Source organism: Bombina bombina, chromosome 3, assembly GCF_027579735.1.
Source record: "Bombina bombina isolate aBomBom1 chromosome 3, aBomBom1.pri, whole genome shotgun sequence".
Lineage (NCBI taxonomy): Eukaryota > Metazoa > Chordata > Amphibia > Anura > Bombinatoridae > Bombina > Bombina bombina.
In genome coordinates this window covers 632,386,133-632,406,484 of record NC_069501.1, presented here as the reverse complement: position 1 = coordinate 632,406,484, position 20,352 = coordinate 632,386,133, and the positions used below count along the sequence as shown (strand labels likewise).

Sequence of the window (20,352 nt, the reverse complement as noted above, 5' to 3'; positions counted from 1 at the left end):
CCACTACGATCGGGTTGATTGACACCCCCTGCTGGCGGCCACAAATCTGCAGGGGGCGGCGTTGCACCAGCTGTTCACAAGAACTGCAGGTTCAATGATAAATGCCGACAGCATATGCTGTCGGCATTTATCGATGTGCGGCAGACATGGTTCGCTATAGCGGATCATGTCCGTCGACACAATGATAAATGGACCCCTATGGACTGGGAGATATAAAAAGCCTACACAGTAATGTGAATGAGCACAATGTGGTATAGTGAAATTATTTTTTTGAAGAGTGGATTCAAACATTTTCACAAATGCTAAATAAAAGATTTCATGCTCGCTGGTAAAAGTATTCCAGTAAAAGTTTCTTTTAAGAATTTGTTTACAAATATATCAGTATCAGTTGCATGCAAAGATACATTTTGTTGTTTTATTTAACTGCTATGTTTTCATGCGCATATACACAATTGTGCTTAAAATGACTGTGGGTTTAAGGAGTTTAGTGCGTTTTGTGTGTACAAGGAAGTATGCACAACAGCCCAATGTAATATTTATGGCAATCTTATAAATTATCTCTATAGTAAGGAATTTGCTAGAAATCACAGTATATTGTAATAGGTGCAATGTACTACTGCTGCCTTTCAAAGTTTCTTTGTTTCTACTTTTATATATGCGTTTTAATTAATCAAGTTTCAACTGAACATCCGAACTGGAAGTATGAAAACATGGAGACTTGCCAATGCTGTAGTAAGTCATCATGACAAGTGAAGGGTTCCACTATTGTAGGACAAGGGGATTCAATGAAAAATAATGAATTTAGAAGCTGTAAAACACTATTTAAGGAAACTTTTAGCTCTCATTGGTCCTTAATTATTGCTGCTACAAATGCTACCTTTGCTGGTAGTGCTCTGTTCTGGGGGGGTTTTAGCCTCTTTTCCAGGCAGTATTCTGAGCACTTACACTCCTCTGCCTTATCCAGATCTAGTATCCATAACCGACACTACTTGCTGACCATACTCTGGAAAATCTGACCACTAGCCATGCTTTGCTATAGCTGATCACTATCCTTACACTGCTACAGCTTCTGGTCATACCTTTCCACTGATCAATGGACATCCGCTGATAATAACCTTCTTTACCCGAACACTGGTCACGATATGCTAACCCTGTTCTTCATAGTCTATTATACATGGCCTATAACTTACTTGATGGCCATACTAAAATATTACTATACAATGTTCCTACTCTATCTGTACACATTCTACCTATCATTCTCATTTGTATATCAAAGGGCTATATTTGCTATGATTTGCAGCCCATTCTGTCGGCTCATGCCTGTTGGTTATATCAGCCTGTTTTTTTTCAGCTTGCCATTTACTGACATCTGCTCTTCTTTGAACAAAATGTCTGCTAAATGGTAACCATACATTCATCCTTTATCTCTGCTTGTGTGTAGATTTGCATCCATCTGCTATTATGTAGGCTCAGTCTTTGGCCTGATGTCCCGTCATTGACTCTTGTTAGCTTACCTTGAAAGTTTCCATTGTGTTGTTCTTTACCCATTCCAGGTCGCCTCTGTTCACAATCAGTGCCATTTTCTGCCATTTCATATAGCAAGGATCTAGAATTAAAAAATAAAATACCATTTAGAAAAATGTAATTAATATGTAAAAATGTGTACCGACTTATTTCCTAAAATATACAATCCCTGTGAGCTGGTTACTTCTGGTAAGCAATGTATTTTTCAGATTTTCTTCATCTTTTACCACAAAACTGAAATACGGACTAATTCAATAGAAAGTTTTTGCAAATAAAACTTTCTTCTACGTCATCTACCAAAAAACATAGTTTCTGCTTATCTGATAAATTAATTTATTTCATGATAGTGAAAGTCCACGATGCATTACTCCTGGGAATTACTCTTCTCTACCACTAGGAGGAGCCAATGATTCACAAACTCTAAGAGTCCTATAAAACCCCTCCCACATACCTCAGTCTAACGTATAGCCAAGCAAAGTGAGGTAAGAAAAAGGAATAAGAGCCATAAAAAGGAGCAGGGGAAAACTATGTGCTAAAAAAATTAACCCTAAAAAAAAACATAAGGGTGGGGTCTCATGGACTCTTAACACCATGAAAGAAATGAATTTATAAGCATAAATTATGTTGGGTTTTTTCATACAGGTGGTGGGAGTACATGATCCATTACTCCTGGGAACTAATACCCAAGCTGTGGAGTCCACAAGTAACATCATAACGGAAGGGATTCAAAAACATATTTTTCAATTACAAATTAAATACACAACATCAATAAAAATTAAAAAAATATGTATAAATAAATGAACAAACTAGAAGTTTGTCTAAAGTCCTTAGTATCAGTATATTTCAATGCCCTAACAACGTCCAAAGTATGCAATGATCTCTCTGAAACATTTTTGGGATTAGGAAACAAAGAAGGAACAATCTCTCTGCTAATGTTGTCTGAAGAAACATTAGGAAACAAGTCAAAAGAAGTCAGTAAAACTGCCTTATCCTGATGAAAAATCAAATAAGATGGGTTGCAAGAAAGAGCAGATACCTCAGAAACTCTTCTAGCGATCCAGATGGAAAAACTAACCTTGAGACAGAAGGACTGACCGCAGAGGCCAAGTGGGACAGCTGGATATTTGAACCAGATCTGCTAAACAAATCCTGCGAGACCAAGCTGGGGCAATCAGGATTACTGAAGATTTCCCTAGGCTTATCTTAGAAATCACTCTGGGTAGAAACACCAGAGGTGGAAACAGAAAAGCAAGCTGAAATGTCCAAGGAACTACTAGAGCATCCACTAACTCTGCTTGAGGATCCCTGGATCTCTCAAAGAACCTGTGAAATGTGTTGTCCAAACAAGAAACCATCAAATCTATCTCTGGAAGACCCCAAAGATCCACAATCTGATTAAACATATTCTAGTGAAGAGACCACTCCCCTGGATGTAGAGATTGACGACTTAGACAGTCCGCTTCCTAGTTGTCTACAAATAGAATATGAATCGCATAAAATAGACAAGAATTGATTTTTGCCCAAGAGAGAATTCAAGACTTCTCCCTCAAGACTAGGGAAATGCGAGTTCCCATGTCTGAAAACTGAGATGATATTCTCTTTATCAACAGAGGCTAAGCTGGAAGAGCCCTGAAAATTGCACAGAGTTCTAGAACATTTATAGGTAACCTCGCCTCCCAAGGATCCCAACCCCCTGTGCTTCCAGAGACCTCCAAACAGCTCACCAACCAGAAAGACTTGCATCTGTAGTGATCACAGTCCAAGTAGGACAAGCAAAAGAAGCCCCCTGAATATTAAACTGATGATTCAGCCACCAAGTCAGAGAACAATTTGTATTGGGAGCCAAAAATATCTTGAGAAAGTTGAGTATAGTAACTGAGGGTAAAGAGAGAGACTAAAGGTCCAGACAAGCTGACACCAATTTTAAACTTCTAGGCTCCGTTAGAGAAAGACTCATGAAGACTGAATCTATTTGAAAACCCCCAAAAAGTTACCATTGTTGGAGGAACCAAAGAACACTTTGGAAAATTGATCCTCCAACCATGTTGTTGAAGAAACAGCAAAGAGTCGGTTGGTGTGAGATTCTGTTTAAGGAAAAGACGGAGCTTGAACCAAGATGTCGTCCTGGTATGGAAATACTGCAAAAGGGTAGTTCTGATCACAGACAAAAGGGCACCCAGAACCTTTGTGAAAATCCTTGGAGTTGTGGTCACAGCAAATGGTAGAGCAATAAACTGAACCAATAAAGAGATTTGAATAAAATCCAATCCCCTGTTCCTGCAAAGGAACTGGATCAATCCCATTGCATCCAGATCTGAGACAAACTCTGAGAGGCTTTGTTCTGAATCCTATTTGATATCCCTGTGAAACTATATTCAGGACCAAGGGATCTGGAACAGACTTAAACCAAACCTCCCAAAAGAGGCTTAATCTGCCCCCTACCAGAACATATACTCACAGCCAAACCAGTACTGAAATATATCAGCAGAGGTTATGGAATAGGAATATATTGTAGATCCATAAAGAAAGGTAAAAAACTTGTCAACAAACTATGTAAGGTTTATGAAAAATTCCCCATGAGGTGAAAAAAAAAAAAGTGTCACAAACAATACCCCACATATATCCCACTGACAAGCGCTAGGCCCACAGACCTCAATATGGACTGAAAACCCCTCCCTCTGAAGAATCAAATGCACAACTTTATTCTTCAACCACCTCCAGTGGAGGCAAAGTAAAAAGGTATGTGTGAGGTGAAAGGGGTTTTATAGGGCTCTTGGAGTTTGGGAATATTAGCCTCCTCCAGGTGGTAGAGAAGAGAAACTCACAGGAGTAATGGATCATAGACTCTCTCCACCTGTATGAAATAAATAACCCTAACTGTACTGTCCCAAACTTCCAACCACATTTTAATCCCAACTACAACGTTCCAAACCTTGTCACAGCAAATAACCTTAACCACTCTGACATCATCACTGATCGCAATTAAATGTAACTCTGACCTCTCTCACATTAATCTTAAATGTCTGACCTGATCCAATCCCACGGCGAGTATCAGTAACCAAAACCTTCTTCATTATCATAAACTATAACAGCAAATGTTATGGTTACAGTTAATTGCAATGGAGGTAATGGGCTAGCCCAGTTTATGTGAGGTTATTAAGAATAGTTGAAATGTGGGATAGGGTCAGCTATTATAGTTTATGGTGGTGGGAGACTTTATAGCTAAGATTAACTGTGACAAGAAGAGATAGGTTCAGCCTTTGTATTAAAAAGGTTGAATAGAGAAGCCATGATTACATTTAATTTATTTGTGATGGTGGGTTGTGCTACTAGGTTTATTTGTGTCAGGGAGTTGGATAAGCTGTGGTTAGGGCTAAAGGGACACAAGTCCCTTTTTAAATGTAGATAGAGCATGCAATTTTAAATACCTTTCTAATTTACTTCCATTAACAAAATGTGCTGTCTTTTTATATTTACACTTTTTGAGTCACCAGCTCCTACTGAGCATGTGCAAGAATTCACAGAATATACGTATATGCATTTGTGATTGGCTGATGGCTGTCACCTGATACAGGTGATCTTTTTATCATGCATATCTACTGTATTCACTTTGTCAAAGTTCAAATCATTGTAGAGGATAATTTATTTTTGAACATTGTTATCTTGCTATAGAATAACATATGCCAAGTCTAAATATTTTAAAACAAACGTCTTGTTTGCTGCAGACTGCAAGGTTAATCACAGTCATCCTATATTATAAAAGGCCAAGGCCAAGTGTGTTTGTCTGAAGCCGTCACGCGCAGTAGAGACTGCGCACGGACAAACACACCTGGCCTTCAGCTGCAGAGTAGTGCTCACTGCGGAAGCTGCCTGGTGGGGGCGTGGCAGGCATGCCGGGGGAGAGACGAAAACAGAGGAAGGAAGGAAGGAAGGAAGGAAGGAAAGAAAGCGAGCAGAAGAGGGGGGAAGAGCAAAAGAGGGAGAGAGCGCGCAAGAGAGTGGGAGAGAAAGAGGGGGAGAGAGAGGTGGGAGAGAGCTCAAAAGAGAGGGGGGAGAGAGCTCAAAAGAGAGGGGGGAGAGAGAGCGCAAAAAAGAGAGGGGGAGAGAGCGCAAAAAAGAGAGGGGGGAGAGAGAGCGCAAAAAAGAGAGGGGGAGAGAGCGCAAAAAAGAGAGGGGGAGAGAGCGCAAAAAAGAGAGGGGGAGAGAGCGCAAAAAAGAGGGGGAGAGAGCGCAAAAAGAGGGGGGGAGAGAGCGCAAAAAAGAGAGGGGGAGAGAGCGCAAAAAAGAGGGGGAGAGAGCGCAAGGGGGAGAAAGCACAAAAGAGAGGGGGAGAGAGAGCGCAAAAAAGAGGGGGGAGAGAGCACAAAAGAGTGGGGGGAGAGAGAGAGCTCAAAAGAGAGGGGGGAGAGAGAGCGCAAAAGAGAGGGGGGAGAGAGAGCGCAAAAGAGAGGGGGGGAGAGAGAGCGCAAAAGAGAGGGGGGGAGAGAGAGCGCAAAAGAGGGAGAGAGAGAGAGCAAAAGAGAAGGGGGAGAGAGCGCAAAAGAGGGGAAGAGAGAGTGCAAAAGAGGGGAAGAGAGAGTGCAAAAGAGGGGAAGAGAGAGTGCAAAAGAGGGGAAGAGAGAGCAAAAGAGAGGGGAGAGAGGGAGAGAGCAAAAGAGAGGGGGGAGAGAGAGAGCAAAAGAGAGGGGGGAGAGAGAGAGCAAAAGAAGGGGGAGAGAGAGAGCAAAAGAAGGGGGAGAGAGAGAGCAAAAGAAGGGGGAGAGAGAGAGCAAAAGAAGGGGGAGAGAGAGAGCAAAAGAAGGGGGAGAGAGAGAGCAAAAGAAGGGGGAGATAGAGAGCAAAAAAGGGGAGAGAGAGAGCAAAAGAGGGGGGAGAGTGCAAAAACATAATTTATGCTTACCTGATAAATTTATTTCTCTTGTAGTGTATCCAGTCCACGGATCATCCATGACTTGTGGGATATTCTCCTTCCCAACAGGAAGTTGCAAGAGGATCACCCACAGCAGAGCTGCTATATAGCTCCTCCCCTAACTGTCATATCCAGTCATTCGACCGAAAACAAACAGAGAAAGGAGAAACCATAGGGTGCAGTGGTGACTGTAGTTTAATTAAAATTTAGACCTGCCTTAAAAGGACAGGGCGGGCCGTGGACTAGATACACTACAAGAGAAATAAATTTATCAGGTAAGCATAAATTATGTTTTCTCTTGTTAAGTGTATCCAGTCCACGGATCATCCATTACTTATGGGATACCAATACCAAAGCTAAAGTACACGGATGATGGGAGGGACAAGGCAGGATTAAGCGGAAGGAACCACTGCCTGAAGAACCTCTCCCCCAAACACAGCCTCCGAAGAAGCAAAAGTATCAAATTTGTAAAATTTTTAAAAAGTGTGAAGCGAAGACCAAGTCGCAGCCTTGCAAATCTGTTCAACAGAGGCCTCATTTTTGAAGGCCCAGGTGGAAGCCACAGCTCTAGTAGAATGAGCTGTAATCCTTTCAGGGGGCTGCTGTCCAGCAGTCTCATAGGCTAGGCGTATTACGCTCCGAAGCCAAAAGGAAAGAGAGGTTGCCGAAGCTTTATGACCTCTCCTCTGTCCAGAGTAAACGACAAACAGGGAAGATGTTTGACGAAAATCCTTAGTAGCTTGTAAGTAAAACTTCAAGGCACGGACTACGTCCAGATTATGTAAAAGACGTTCCTTCTTTGAAGAAGGATTAGGGCACAACGATGGAACAACAATCTCTTGATTGATATTCTTGTTAGAAACCACCTTAGGTAAAAACCCAGGTTTGGTACGCAGAACTACCTTATCTGCATGAAAAATCAGATAAGGAGAATCACATTGTAAGGCAGATAGATCAGAGACTCTCCGAGCCGAGGAAATAGCCATCAAAAACAGAACTTTCCAAGATAAAAGTTTAATATCAATGGAATGAAGGGGTTCAAACGGAACTCCTTGAAGAACCTTAAGAACCAAGTTTAAGCTCCACGGGGGAGCAACAGGTTTAAACACAGGCTTAATTCTAACCAAAGCCTGGCAAAATGCCGGGACGTCTGGAACCTCTGCCAGACGCTTGTGCAAAAGAATAGACAGAGCAGAAATCTGTCCCTTTAAGGAACTAGCTGATAATCCTTTGTCCAAGCCCTCTTGGAGAAAAGACAATATTCTAGGAATCCTAACCTTACTCCATGAGTAATTCTTGGATTCACACCAATAAAGATATTTACTCCATATCTTGTGGTAGATTTTCCTGGTAACAGGCTTTCGTGCCTGTATTAAAGTATCAATGACTGACTCGGAGAAGCCACGCTTTGATAGAATCAAGCGTTCAATCTCCATGCAGTCAGTCTCAGAGAAATTAGATTTGGATGATTGAAAGGACCTTGTATCAGAAGGTCCTGTCTTAGAGGCAGAGTCCATGGTGGAAAGGATGACATGTCCACTAGGTCTGCATACCAAGTCCTGCGTGGCCACGCAGGTGCTATCAGAATCACCGATGCTCTCTCCTGTTTCATTTTGGCAATCAGTCGAGGGAGCAGAGGAAACGGTGGAAACACATAAGCCAGGTTGAAGAACCAAGGCGCTGCTAGAGCATCTATCAGCGTCGCTTCTGGGTCCCTGGACCTGGATCCGTAACAAGGAAGCTTGGCGTTCTGGCGAGACGCCATGAGATCCAACTCTGGTTTGCCCCAACGATGAATCAACTGAGCAAACACCTCCGGATGGAGTTCCCACTCCCCCGGATGGAAAGTCTGACGACTTAGAAAATCCGCCTCCCAGTTCTCCACTCCTGGGATATGGATTGCCGACAGGTGGTTCCCCCTTGATGGTTGATGTAAGCCACAGTCGTGATGTTGTCCGACTGAAATCTGATGAACCTCAGTGTTGCTAACTGAGGCCAAGCCAGAAGAGCATTGAATATCGCTCTTAACTCCAGAATATTTATTGGAAGGAGTTTCTCCTCCTGAGTCCACAATCCCTGTGCCTTCAGGGAATTCCAGACTGCACCCCAACCTAGAAGGCTGGCATCTGTTGTTACAATTGTCCAATCTGGCCTGCGAAAGGTCATACCCTTGGACAGGTGTACCCGAGACAACCACCAGAGAAGAGAATCTCTGGTCTCTTGATCCAGATTTAGCAGAGGGGACAAATCTGTGTAATCCCCATTCCACTGACTCAGCATGCATAATTGCAGCGGTCTGAGATGAAGGCGCGCAAATGGCACTATGTCCATTGCCGCTACCATTAAGCCGATTACCTCCATACACTGAGCTACCGAAGGGCGCGAAATGGAGTGAAGAACACGGCAAGCATTTAGAAGTTTTGATAACCTGGACTCCGTCAGGTAAATTTTCATTTCTACAGAATCTATAAGAGTCCCTAAGAAGGAGACTCTTGTGAGTGGGGATAGAGAACTCTTTTCCTCGTTCACTTTCCACCCGTGCAACCTCAGAAATGCCAGAACTATCTCTGTATGAGACTTGGCAACTTGAAAGCTTGACGCCTGTATCAGGATGTTGTCTAGATACGGAGCCACCGCTATGCCTCGCGGTCTTAGAACCGCCAGAAGTGAGCCCAGAACCTTTGTAAAGATTCTCGGGGCTGTAGCCAACCCGAAGGGAAGAGCTACAAATTGGTAATGCCTGTCTAGAAAGGCAAACCTTAGAAACCGATGATGATCTTTGTGAATCGGTATGTGAAGGTAGGCATCCTTTAAGTCCACTGTGGTCATGTACTGACCTTCTTGGATCATGGGTAGGATGGTCCGAATAGTTTCCATTTTGAAAGATGGAACTCTGAGGAATTTGTTTAAGATCTTTAGATCCAAAATTGGTCTGAAGGTTCCCTCTTTTTTGGGAACCACAAACAGATTCGAATAAAAACCCTGTCCTTGTTCCGTCCGCGGAACTGGATGGATCACTCCCATAACTAGGAGGTCTTGCACACAGCGTAGGAATGCCTCTTTCTTTATCTGATTTGCAGATAGCCTTGAAAGATGAAATCTCCCTTGTGGAGGGGAAGCTTTGAAGTCCAGAAGATATCCCTGAGATATGATCTCCAACGCCCAGGGATCCTGAACATCTCTTGCCCACGCCTGGGCGAAGAGAGAAAGTCTGCCCCCTACTAGATCCGTCGCCGGATAGGGGGCCGTTCCTTCATGCTGTCTTCGAGGCAGCAGCAGGCTTTCTGGCCTGCTTGCCTTTGTTCCAGGACTGGTTAGGTTTCCAGGCCTGCTTAGATTGAGCAAAAGTTCCCTCTTGTTTTGAAGCGGAGGAAGTTGATGCTGCACCTGCCTTGAAATTTCGAAAGGCACGAAAAATTAGACTGTTTGGCCTTTGCTTTGGCCCTGTCCTGAGGAAGGGTGTGACCCTTACCTCCAGTAATGTCAGCAATAATTTCCTTCAAACCAGGCCCGAATAAGGTCTGCCCCTTGAAAGGAATGTTGAGTAATTTAGACTTCGAAGTCACGTCAGCTGACCAGGATTTAAGCCATAGCGCCCTACGCGCTTGGATGGCGAATCCGGGATTCTTAGCCGTTAAGTGTTCTAAGCTTGTCAATAATTTCAGTCAATGGAGCTGTATGGATGGCCTCTTCCATGGCCTCAAACCAGAATGCCGCCGCGGCCGTGACAGGCGCAATGCATGCAATTGGCTGTAAAATAAAACCTTGTTGAATAAACATTTTCTTAAGGTAACCCTCCAATTTTTTATCCATTGGATCTGAAAAAGCACAACTGTCCTCAACCGGAATAGTAGTACGCTTTGCTAAAGTAGAAACTGCTCCCTCCACCTTAGGGACCGTCTGCCATAAGTCCCGTGTAGTGGCGTCTATTGGAAACAATTTTCTAAATATAGGAGGTGGGGAAAAAGGCACACCCGGTCTATCCCACTCCTTGCTAATAATTTCTGTAAGCCTTTTAGGTATAGGAAAAACATCAGTACACACCGGTACCGCATTGAATTTATCCAGCCTACACAATTTCTCTGGTACTGCAACTGTGTTACAGTCATTCAGAGCAGCTAATACCTCCCCAAGCAACACACGGAGGTTCTCAAGCTTAAATTTAAAATTAGAAATCTCTGAATCAGGTTTCCCCGAATCAGAGATGTCACCCACAGACTGAAGCTCTCCGTCCTCATGATCTGCATATTGTGACGCAGTATCAGACATGGCCCTTACAGCATCCGCGCGCTCTGTATTTCTCCTAACCCCAGAGCAATCGCGCTTGCCTCTTAATTCAGGCAACCTGGATAATACCTCTGACAGGGTATTATTCATGATTGCAGCCATGTCCTGCAAGGTAATCGCTATGGGCGTCCCTGATGTAATTGGCGCCATATTAGCGTGCATCCCCTGAGCGGGAGGCGAAGGGTCGGACACGTGGGGAGAGTTAGTCGGCATAACTTCCCCCTCGTCAGAATCTTCTGGTGATATTTCTTTTATAGTTAAAGACTGATCTTTACAGGGAGTGCAGAATTATTAGGCAAATGAGTATTTTGACCACATCATCCTCTTTATGCATGTTGTCTTACTCCAAGCTGTATACGCTTGAAACCCTACTACCAATTAAGCATATTAGGTGATGTGCATCTCTGTAATGAGAAGGGGTGTGGTCTAATGACATCAACACCCTATAACAGGTGTGCATAATTATTAGGCAACTTCCTTTCCTTTGGCAAAATGGGTCAAAAGAAGGACTTGACAGGCTCAGAAAAGTCAAAAATAGTGAGATATCTTGCAGAGGGATGCAGCACTCTTAAAATTGCAAAGCTTCTGAAGCGTGATCATCGAACAATCAAGCGTTTCATTCAAAATGGTCAACAGGGTCGCAAGAAGCGTGTGGAAAAAACAAGGCGCAAAATAACTGCCCATGAACTGAGAAAAGTCAAGCGTGCAGCTGCCAAGATGCCACTTGCCACCAGTTTGGCCATATTTCAGAGCTGCAACATCACTGGAGTGCCCAAAAGCACAAGGTGTGCAATACTCAGAGACATGGCCAAGGTAAGAAAGGCTGAAAGACGACCACCACTGAACAAGACACACAAGCTGAAACGTCAAGACTGGGCCAAGAAATATCTCAAGACTGATTTTTCTAAGGTTTTATGGACTGATGAAATGAGAGTGAGTCTTGATGGGCCAGATGGATGGCCCCGTGGCTGGATTGGTAAAGGGCAGAGAGCTCCAGTCCGACTCAGACGCCAGCAAGGTGGAGGTGGAGTACTGGTTTGGGCTGGTATCATCAAAGATGAGCTTGTGGGGCCTTTTCGGGTTGAGGATGGAGTCAAGCTCAACTCCCAGTCCTACTGCCAGTTTCTGGAAGACACCTTCTTCAAGCAGTGGTACAGGAAGAAGTCTGCATCCTTCAAGAAAAACATGATTTTCATGCAGGACAATGCTCCATCACACGCGTCCAAGTACTCCACAGCGTGGCTGCCAAGAAAGGGTATAAAAGAAGAAAATCTAATGACATGGCCTCCTTGTTCACCTGATCTGAACCCCATTGAGAACCTGTGGTCCATCATCAAATGTGAGATTTACAAGGAGGGAAAACAGTACACCTCTCTGAACAGTGTCTGGGAGGCTGTGGTTGCTGCTGCACACAATGTTGATGGTGAACAGATCAAAACACTGACAGAATCCATGGATGGCAGGCTTTTGAGTGTCCTTGCAAAGAAAGGTGGCTATATGGGTCACTGATTTGTTTTTGTTTTGTTTTTGAATGTCAGAAATGTATATTTGTGAATGTTGAGATGTTATATTGGTTTCACTGGTAAAAATAAATAATTGAAATGGGTATATATTTGTTTTTTGTTAAGTTGCCTAATAATTATGCACAGTAATAGTCACCTGCACACACAGATATCCCCCTAAAATAGCTATAACTAAAAACAAACTAAAAACTACTTCCAAAACTATTCAGCTTTGATATTAATGAGTTTTTTGGGTTCATTGAGAACATGGTTGTTGTTCAATAATAAAATGAATCCTCAAAAATACAACTTGCCTAATAATTCTGCACTCCCTGTACTGTTTAAGGTGAAATCAATACATTTAGTACACATTCTCCTATGGGGCTCCACCATGGCTTTCAAACATAATGAACAAGTAGTTTCCTCTGTGTCAGACATGTTTAAACAGACTAGCAATGAGACTAGCAAGCTTGGAAAACACTTTAAACAAGTTTACAAGCAATATAAAAAACGTTACTGCACCTTTAAGAAACACAAATTTTGTCAAAATTTTAAATAACAGTGAAAAAAGGCAGTTACACCAGTGAAAAAAGGCAGTTACACCAACGAAATTTTTACAGTGTATGTAACAAGTTAGCAGAGCATTGCACCCACTTGCAAATGGATGATTAACCCCTTAATAACCAAAACTGAATAATAAAAGACAAAAAAGTTTTTTCAAACAGTCACAACAACTGCCACAGCTCTACTGTGGCTTTTTACCTCCATCAAAAACGACTTTGAAGCCTTTTGAGCCCTCCAGAGATGTCCTGGATCATGCAGGAAGAAGTTGGATGTCTGTGTCTGTAATTTTTGCAGTGCAAAAAAACGCTAAAATAGGCCCCTCCCACTCATATTATAACAGTGGAAAGCCTAAGGAAACTGTTTCTAGGCAAAATTCAAGCCAGCCATGTGGAAAAAAAAACTAGGCCCCAATAAGTTATCACCAAATACATATAAAAACGATTAAACATGCCAGCAAACGTTTTATATTACATTTTTATCAGAGTATGTCTCACTATTAATAAGCCTGATACCAGTCGCTATCACTGCATTTAAGGCTTTACTTACATTAGTTCGGTATCAGCAGCATTTTCTAGCAAATTCCATCCCTAGAAAAATATTAACTGCACATAACCTTATTGCAGGAAAACCTGCAACTTTTGATTGAAGAATAAACTAAGTATAAAACACTACACTCCTCTTACGACCTCCATCTTGGTTGAGGCTTGCAAGAGAATGACTGGATATGACAGTTAGGGGAGGAGCTATATAGCAGCTCTGCTGTGGGTGATCCTCTTGCAACTTCCTGTTGGGAAGGAGAATATCCCATAAGTAATGGATGATCCGTGGACTGGATACACTTAACAAGAGAAATAAGGGGGAGAGAGAGAACTCAAAAGAGAGGGGGGGAGAGAGAGAGAGAGAGAGCGCAAAAGAGAGGGGGGAGAGAGAGGGAGCAAGGGTTGGAAACGCGGTACCTAAAAAATTGGCCCGTGTACACGGGCTTTAGGACCAGTATTATAATAAAATGTATTGTTTTTGCAGTTTTTATCTTTTAAAGCCAGTGTGGGAATGCTATCTAGCAGGGTTAGACCTGGGAAGTCAGCAGGGAGCTCTTTCATTTCTGAGATTTAGAAAAGCCACAATTGTTAGTGCTGAAAAAAAGGGGCAAATAAATAATCTAAGTACATTGAAAATGTATTTTTCCCACACAACTTAACATTTTATATTAAAATCTCAAGATGTTTACAGTCTCTTTAAGTTTTATGCATCTAAAAGTAACCGTACAATTGTTTTAAAAAAGGACAACAGGAGCAAATCTACATAACTGTCTTTATTACATCACTGATCACACAGGTGAAAGCATAAAGTTAGTTAGGAAATTAAAAGTTAAACTTCACAATTAGTTTCTATAAAGTTATATACACAGGGTGAGATACCTACACTAGATTATTTAAAAGCAAACACAAAAATGTAGTGTGTGTGTGTATATGAGATTAACTATTCTTGAATTACAGCTAAAAACTAAAAAGCATATAACTTTACACACAGCCGTATTGACATTGACTGCTGTCCAAGAATTTACATGGGTTTGCACAAAAATGTTATCATAAACAAAAGCCCTATTGCAACACACCATATGTTGCAAAATACATTTACTGAACAGAACACGTGAGTTATTAAAAATAAAAAAGGAAACAACGTACATTGTAATGAGTATGATAAAATCTGAGACTCTTTGACAAAACATGTTGTCCCTAGGTATGATAGTATATAAGAATTGCAGTACCAGATCAATAATTCTAATCATTGGGTGAGGTCTGGAAGTTAAAACGGTCGATATTCATATTGCACACAAAAAAATATTATAAACTTTTAGTTCTAAACATTGTTGTAAGAAAGCAGGTTTTTGTAAGGGTAATTACTGCCAGATTTGTTTGCTCTGCCACTAAGTGTGAAAAGTAATATTATCTTTAACATTTAAATCTTTGGACTTGATCCATTAGAGAAGATTAAATGAAACAAGCAAATTGTTTAGTCATTTAACCATCAACCAACATATGTGTTAACAGAAAGTCTTATAATAACAAAATTCTGGGTGTTTGGTTTTCTTCTATTTGCCCCACACAGTTTCCTTGTGATCATTTGAGCGTAGTTTGGCTTTAAATGTATTCTACTAGAAAATGTTAACAACTGAAAAAAATCTAAATTAAAACTACACACACCCAGGGTTGCCATCAGGGGGTGAAAGGGGTGACTCCTGTCAGGGGCCCACTGCGCAACGGAACCTATGAGACAAGCACAACTATTTAAAAGAAAAAAAAAATTTTTTTTTTACATTTAGGCAGCCACCAGAGGGCGCTACAGCAGAGTGCTATTGAGCGCAGGAAATGTCATTACAAGGAGTAAAGCATTAGCATTTGAGAGGATTTCTGAGTGTGCACTAAACCACTATGCACAGTGTGAGACTGACTTGGCAATTCAGTATGTACAGTGTGTGACTGAGTCAGACGGCAGATCTCTTTCATTTGCAGAGGAGGTAGGACTTACTTACTAGTAAATGTTTTTTTATTTCTTATTGCAATTTTAGATTGTAACTTCAGTGTGGTAGTTGTATGGTGGGGCCAGGGGTAGTTAAAAACACATTTTGCTAGCAATATGCAGGAGTGTATTTATGATTTGACAATGCTGTAGAAATTCTATACTTAAAACCATGCAGAAATGTTTCCTCCTCAATACACAAATAATAGGTGCCCTTTTTGGCAGATTTAAAAAAAAAAAAATTATATATATATATATATATATATATATATATATATATATATATATATATATATATATATATATATATATCATTCCAGTTTACTGCCCCTTTATGCAAGGACTTTCCAGATGCCAGGAGGCATTTTATCCATAAGTACACCAGATTTGAAGTGATGCTCTTGGTTGGGGAAAATGGGGGGAACCAAACATATGTCAACCTTTCAAAAGTGCTTTACTTCATCTACCTATTCCGACAGATTATTAATGTACAATTTTTAATTCACAGAAGTATTTTTGTTTGCACATTTACAAATATGATTCTTTAAAAAGTGATCTCTAAATTTCTGCTATTTTTTTTTATCATGTATGTCACACACTGTTGATTTAGGGGATGGCAATGTGCATACATTTTACCTCCCGTGTTTATGTGGGTGTCTTTGTTTATGTCTTTGTTGGTGTCTCTATGAGTGTGTATGTATTTTTTTTTCTGTGGGTCTGTCTTTGTTGGTGTCTCAATGAGTGTGTATGTATTTTTTTTCTGTGGGTCTGTCTTTTTCTGTGGATGACTGTGAGGGTGGGTGTATGTCTTTGTGCATTTTCTGTGGATGTCTCTGTGAGGTTGTGTGTGTGTATGTCTTTGTGCATTTTCTGTGGGTGTCTCTGTGAGGGTGTGAGTGTGTATGTCTGTATGTATGTCTTTGCGTATTTTCTGTGTATGTCTCTGTGAGGGTGTGTATGTGTATGTCTTTGTTCATTTTCTATGGCTGTCTCTGTGAGGGTGTGTGCGTATATCTTTGTGCATTTTCTGTGGGTGGGTGTATGTCTTTGTGTGTTTCCTGAGGCTGTCTCTGTGGGTGTTTTCCTTGGTGTATGTGCAAGTTTGTGTTTGTGTGTGTGTCCATTGTCTGTTCCTTTTTAGGACATTTTGACCTTACTACGGATTATTCACATCTTTCTACAGACTTTGAGACTAATGAGACCTTTCTTGAAGTCACCAATCCACCACTTAACTTTTAAATTATTGTTTAGGCAGTTCAGGGCCCTTCCTTTCAGCCACTGCATGCTGTTGTCATCATATAGTTGGCATCTTCCTTGACAAAAAGATAATCAGAACTCCATATTTTGTCTTGTAAATCTCCTTTTTTGACAAAACTGTAGCTACCTCATTACTTGTCATGTCAATGTAAACAAGTGCTAAGTGTCTGTGTCTGAGTGTTTCTTGCATGTCTATGTGTATCCTTATGTGTGAGTGTGTGTTTCAGTGTATGAGTATCTGTGTGTTTCTGTGTTTGTGTGTTACTACCTTTACAACATTTCCAAGTTTGACTACACTTAAGAATACAAAAGTACATGTACGTTTTAGTAACTTGGTCAAAAATTGCACATGTCAAGGGGGGCCCTGATCAATGGTTAAAGGGACAGTCAAGTCTAAAATTACATAAATTTATCGGAATCATGAAAGGTTTTTTTTTTTTCAACTTTCCAATTTACTTTTAGCACCAATTTTGCTTTGTTCTCTTGGTATTCTTAAATGAAAGCTAAACCTAGGAGGTTCATATGCTAACTTCTTAGACCTTTCGCCTCTGCATTTGATAGTTTTTCACCACTAGAGGTTGTTAGTTCATGTGTTTCATATAGATAACATTGAGCTCATGCACATGAATTTACAGAGGAGTGAGCACTGATTGGCTAAAATGCAAGTCTGTCAAAAGAACTGAAATAAGGGGCAGTCTGCAGAGGCTTAGATACAAAATAATCACAGGAGTAAAACGTGTATTATTATAACTGTGTTGGTTAGGCAACTGGGGAATGGGTAATTAAGGGATTATCTATCTTTTAAAACAACAAAAATTCTGGTGTGGACTGTCCCTTTAATTCAGAGGCCCCAACATTTCTAGTGGCGGCCCTGCACACACCCATCATGACCTTCTGAATTACAAAATCCAAACATCTCTAAATTAAAAGGTTCAACACAAACAGCTGCATTTTTATAGTTCTGCTTTCAAACAACATATATTTGACCACACAAGTTAATTAAAAGTAATTTGTTTTTGTTTTTATCAGTAAGATTCATTAATGACAGTTGACAGCTGATTATATATAAATATAATGTGTGTGTGATTAATTCCCTAGTTGCAAGAACACAGTACTGTTTCCTAAGCTGTAACACCTTGATTCAAATTCAACACTTAAAGGGACATTATACACTAATTTTTTCTTTGCATAAATGTTTTGTAGATGATCTATTGATATAGCCCATAAAGTTGTTTTTTTTAGTTTTTTTTTTTTTTAAATGTATAGGTTTTGCTTAATTTTAAATAACATTGCTCTGATTTTCAGACTCCTAACCAAGCCCCAAAGTTTTAGGAGAATACCGACAGATACCTTCTCCAGCTTGCTCCTGTTTGTGTAAAGGGTCTTTTCATATGCAGAGGAAGGGGGAGGGGGGAGTGTCTTATTTCCCACTTGCAGTGGGCTTTCCAGCTATCTTTTCAACAGAGCTAAACTGAGAGCTTCTAAGTAAGTTTTTAAACAGTTTTATACTGGATTTTTATATCAGTATCTGTGCATCTTATTCTTTGTAGTAGTGTCCATTACATGCAGTTATATGAAACTTGGTGTATACTGTCACTTTAAAACAAATGTAAAAGTTCAAAACTACAGGTGAAAAAGTTCACCAGTAGCTTTATACTCACCTTTTGCGTGCTGGAGAGTGCGCTAACCTTATCCCTTTTTACACTAGCTTTAGTGCAGGTCCTGGGAGCTGACCATGCCAAGCCTACATTTAGCCAGGGCTCTGGCAAAAAGAGGATTGTGTTAGCATGCTTTCCTGGCAGTATGCAAAAGTATTAACCCTTAAAAAAAACCTAAAGGAAACATCAATACTGACAAATAATTCATTAATAATGAACACTTGAGCAGGAAATAAAAATAAACTCAGTAGCAGAAGTATGAGTGCAAAGAGACAGTTAACACCAAATAGCCACTTCCCTAGACACAAGCAATGGAGGTTCCATATATTTTTTTTGAGAAGCACACTACGCCTTTGTACATTGGGCCCACAGTCTTCATAATAGCAGCAAAACTATTCAACATTTAAAAACATGAAAAAGCAGTAGTTTCAATAGTAAAGTAGCAATGTGAAGAACCAATTGTTAACAGGCAACATTCAAAAGAAACCCTATGTACCTTCAAAATGTGAAGAAAGGTTTAAAGTGAATGTCAACTTTCATAATAAAGTGCCCGTTTTTATTTAAAAAAAAAAAAAAAAAAAAATAGGGGCACTTTTTACAAATACTTAAAGGGACACTCAATCAAAATTAAACTTTCCATATTCAGATAGAGCATTCCATTTTAAACAAATTTCCAATTTACTTCCATTAACAAAATGTGCACATTCTTTTTATATTTAAACTTTTTGAGTTACCAGCTCCTACTGAGCATGTGCAAGAATAAGTGTGTATGCATTTGTGAATGGCTGATGGCTGTCACATGGGACGTGTATACATTTGTGAATGGCTGATGGCTCTCAAATGGTACAGGGGGAGTGGAAAAAGACATAACTTTTAAAATTGTCAGAAAAAAAATCTACTACTCATTTGAAGTTCAGACTAAGTGCTATTGCACTGTCTTGTTATCTTGCATGTGTTGATTATGCAAATCTACTGTGTTGACTGGTCCTTTAACTTTTTCTCCTGAAACACCGGATCACTGATTCGCCCCCCTCCCCTGCTTCTTCCTGCTGTACTGACACAGCAATGGCGAAACCGGGTTCCTCCAATCACAGCGTGCCTCACCAGATGAACGCTCCTGGGGGGGAAGCTGGAGACAGCCGTTTTCGTCATTGCTGACGAAGCACAGAGGAGCTGCAGGTGTGGGATCGGCGTGTTTCAGGAGAAGAAGGTAAGTATTTGTAAAATCCGGTGCAATGTAAACTTTCATGAAAGAAAGTGCCCCTGTTTTTAATAGTTTTTTTAATAGTTTTTTTAAAAACGGGCACTTTATCATGAAAGTTGACATTCACTTCAAAGGAAGAAAAAGACAGATTAAAAAATAACTGAACATGCCTTTACATTTAATGGCTTTTTTTTTTTTTATAAAAAATACATACAATGTAATATAGATATAAATATATATATATGATGATATATATGATGAGATATATATATATAAATAAATGATATAGATATATATATATATATATATATATATATATATATATATATATATATATATATATATATATATATATATATATATATATATATGAGATATATAAGGTGTCTTCCCACTAACTAGTTAATCATAAGAAAAGTGGATTACCCTAGCAGTTCCCAAAAGAACAGTGAACACAAACCCCAATAGATATGATAAACAATTATAAATTAAATTATATATATCTATTAGTACACATATGATTAAATAGCTGCCAGAAAAATACATAGTTAATTTATGAACGTGGGCCCACTTTGTATCTATTGAAATATCAAATTTTGAAACAATTCTTGTAAGTGAGTCCTGATATATTGAATCGGTCCCAGTAATTTGTATCAAAACTGTATCCAAAAAAACTATGAATCCAGCAGTATATAGATATATGTAATTTAAACAGTCACTATGATGCATTAGGGCACTCTTAAAAACATCCGTGACCAAGTGGAATGTGAGGGGGACTTATCGCTCACAGAATCTTTTAACAAACGATAGGTGCAGTTGTAAATTCTTTAAATTTTATGAGTTAGTCATCGACAATATATTCAACAGATAGGAGTAAATGATACCCCAAGGTATTACGGCTGAACGTTATGAGGACGCCTACCTCTC

General features: G+C 40.2%; 1 protein-coding gene across 4 annotated transcripts in view; it reads right to left on the bottom strand.

Moving 5' to 3' along the window:
* Nucleotides 1-20,352, bottom strand: part of VMP1 (vacuole membrane protein 1) — a 551,238-nt gene that overhangs the window by 469,901 nt on the left and 60,985 nt on the right. For all 4 annotated transcript variants that reach the window (XM_053707328.1, XM_053707326.1, XM_053707329.1 and 1 more), the window contains exon 2: nucleotides 1,515-1,606. In XM_053707328.1, coding sequence (XP_053563303.1) covers nucleotides 1,515-1,590 — 76 coding nt within the window. In that variant the 5' untranslated portion in view covers nucleotides 1,591-1,606. The remainder of the gene's footprint in view (nucleotides 1-1,514; nucleotides 1,607-20,352) is intronic.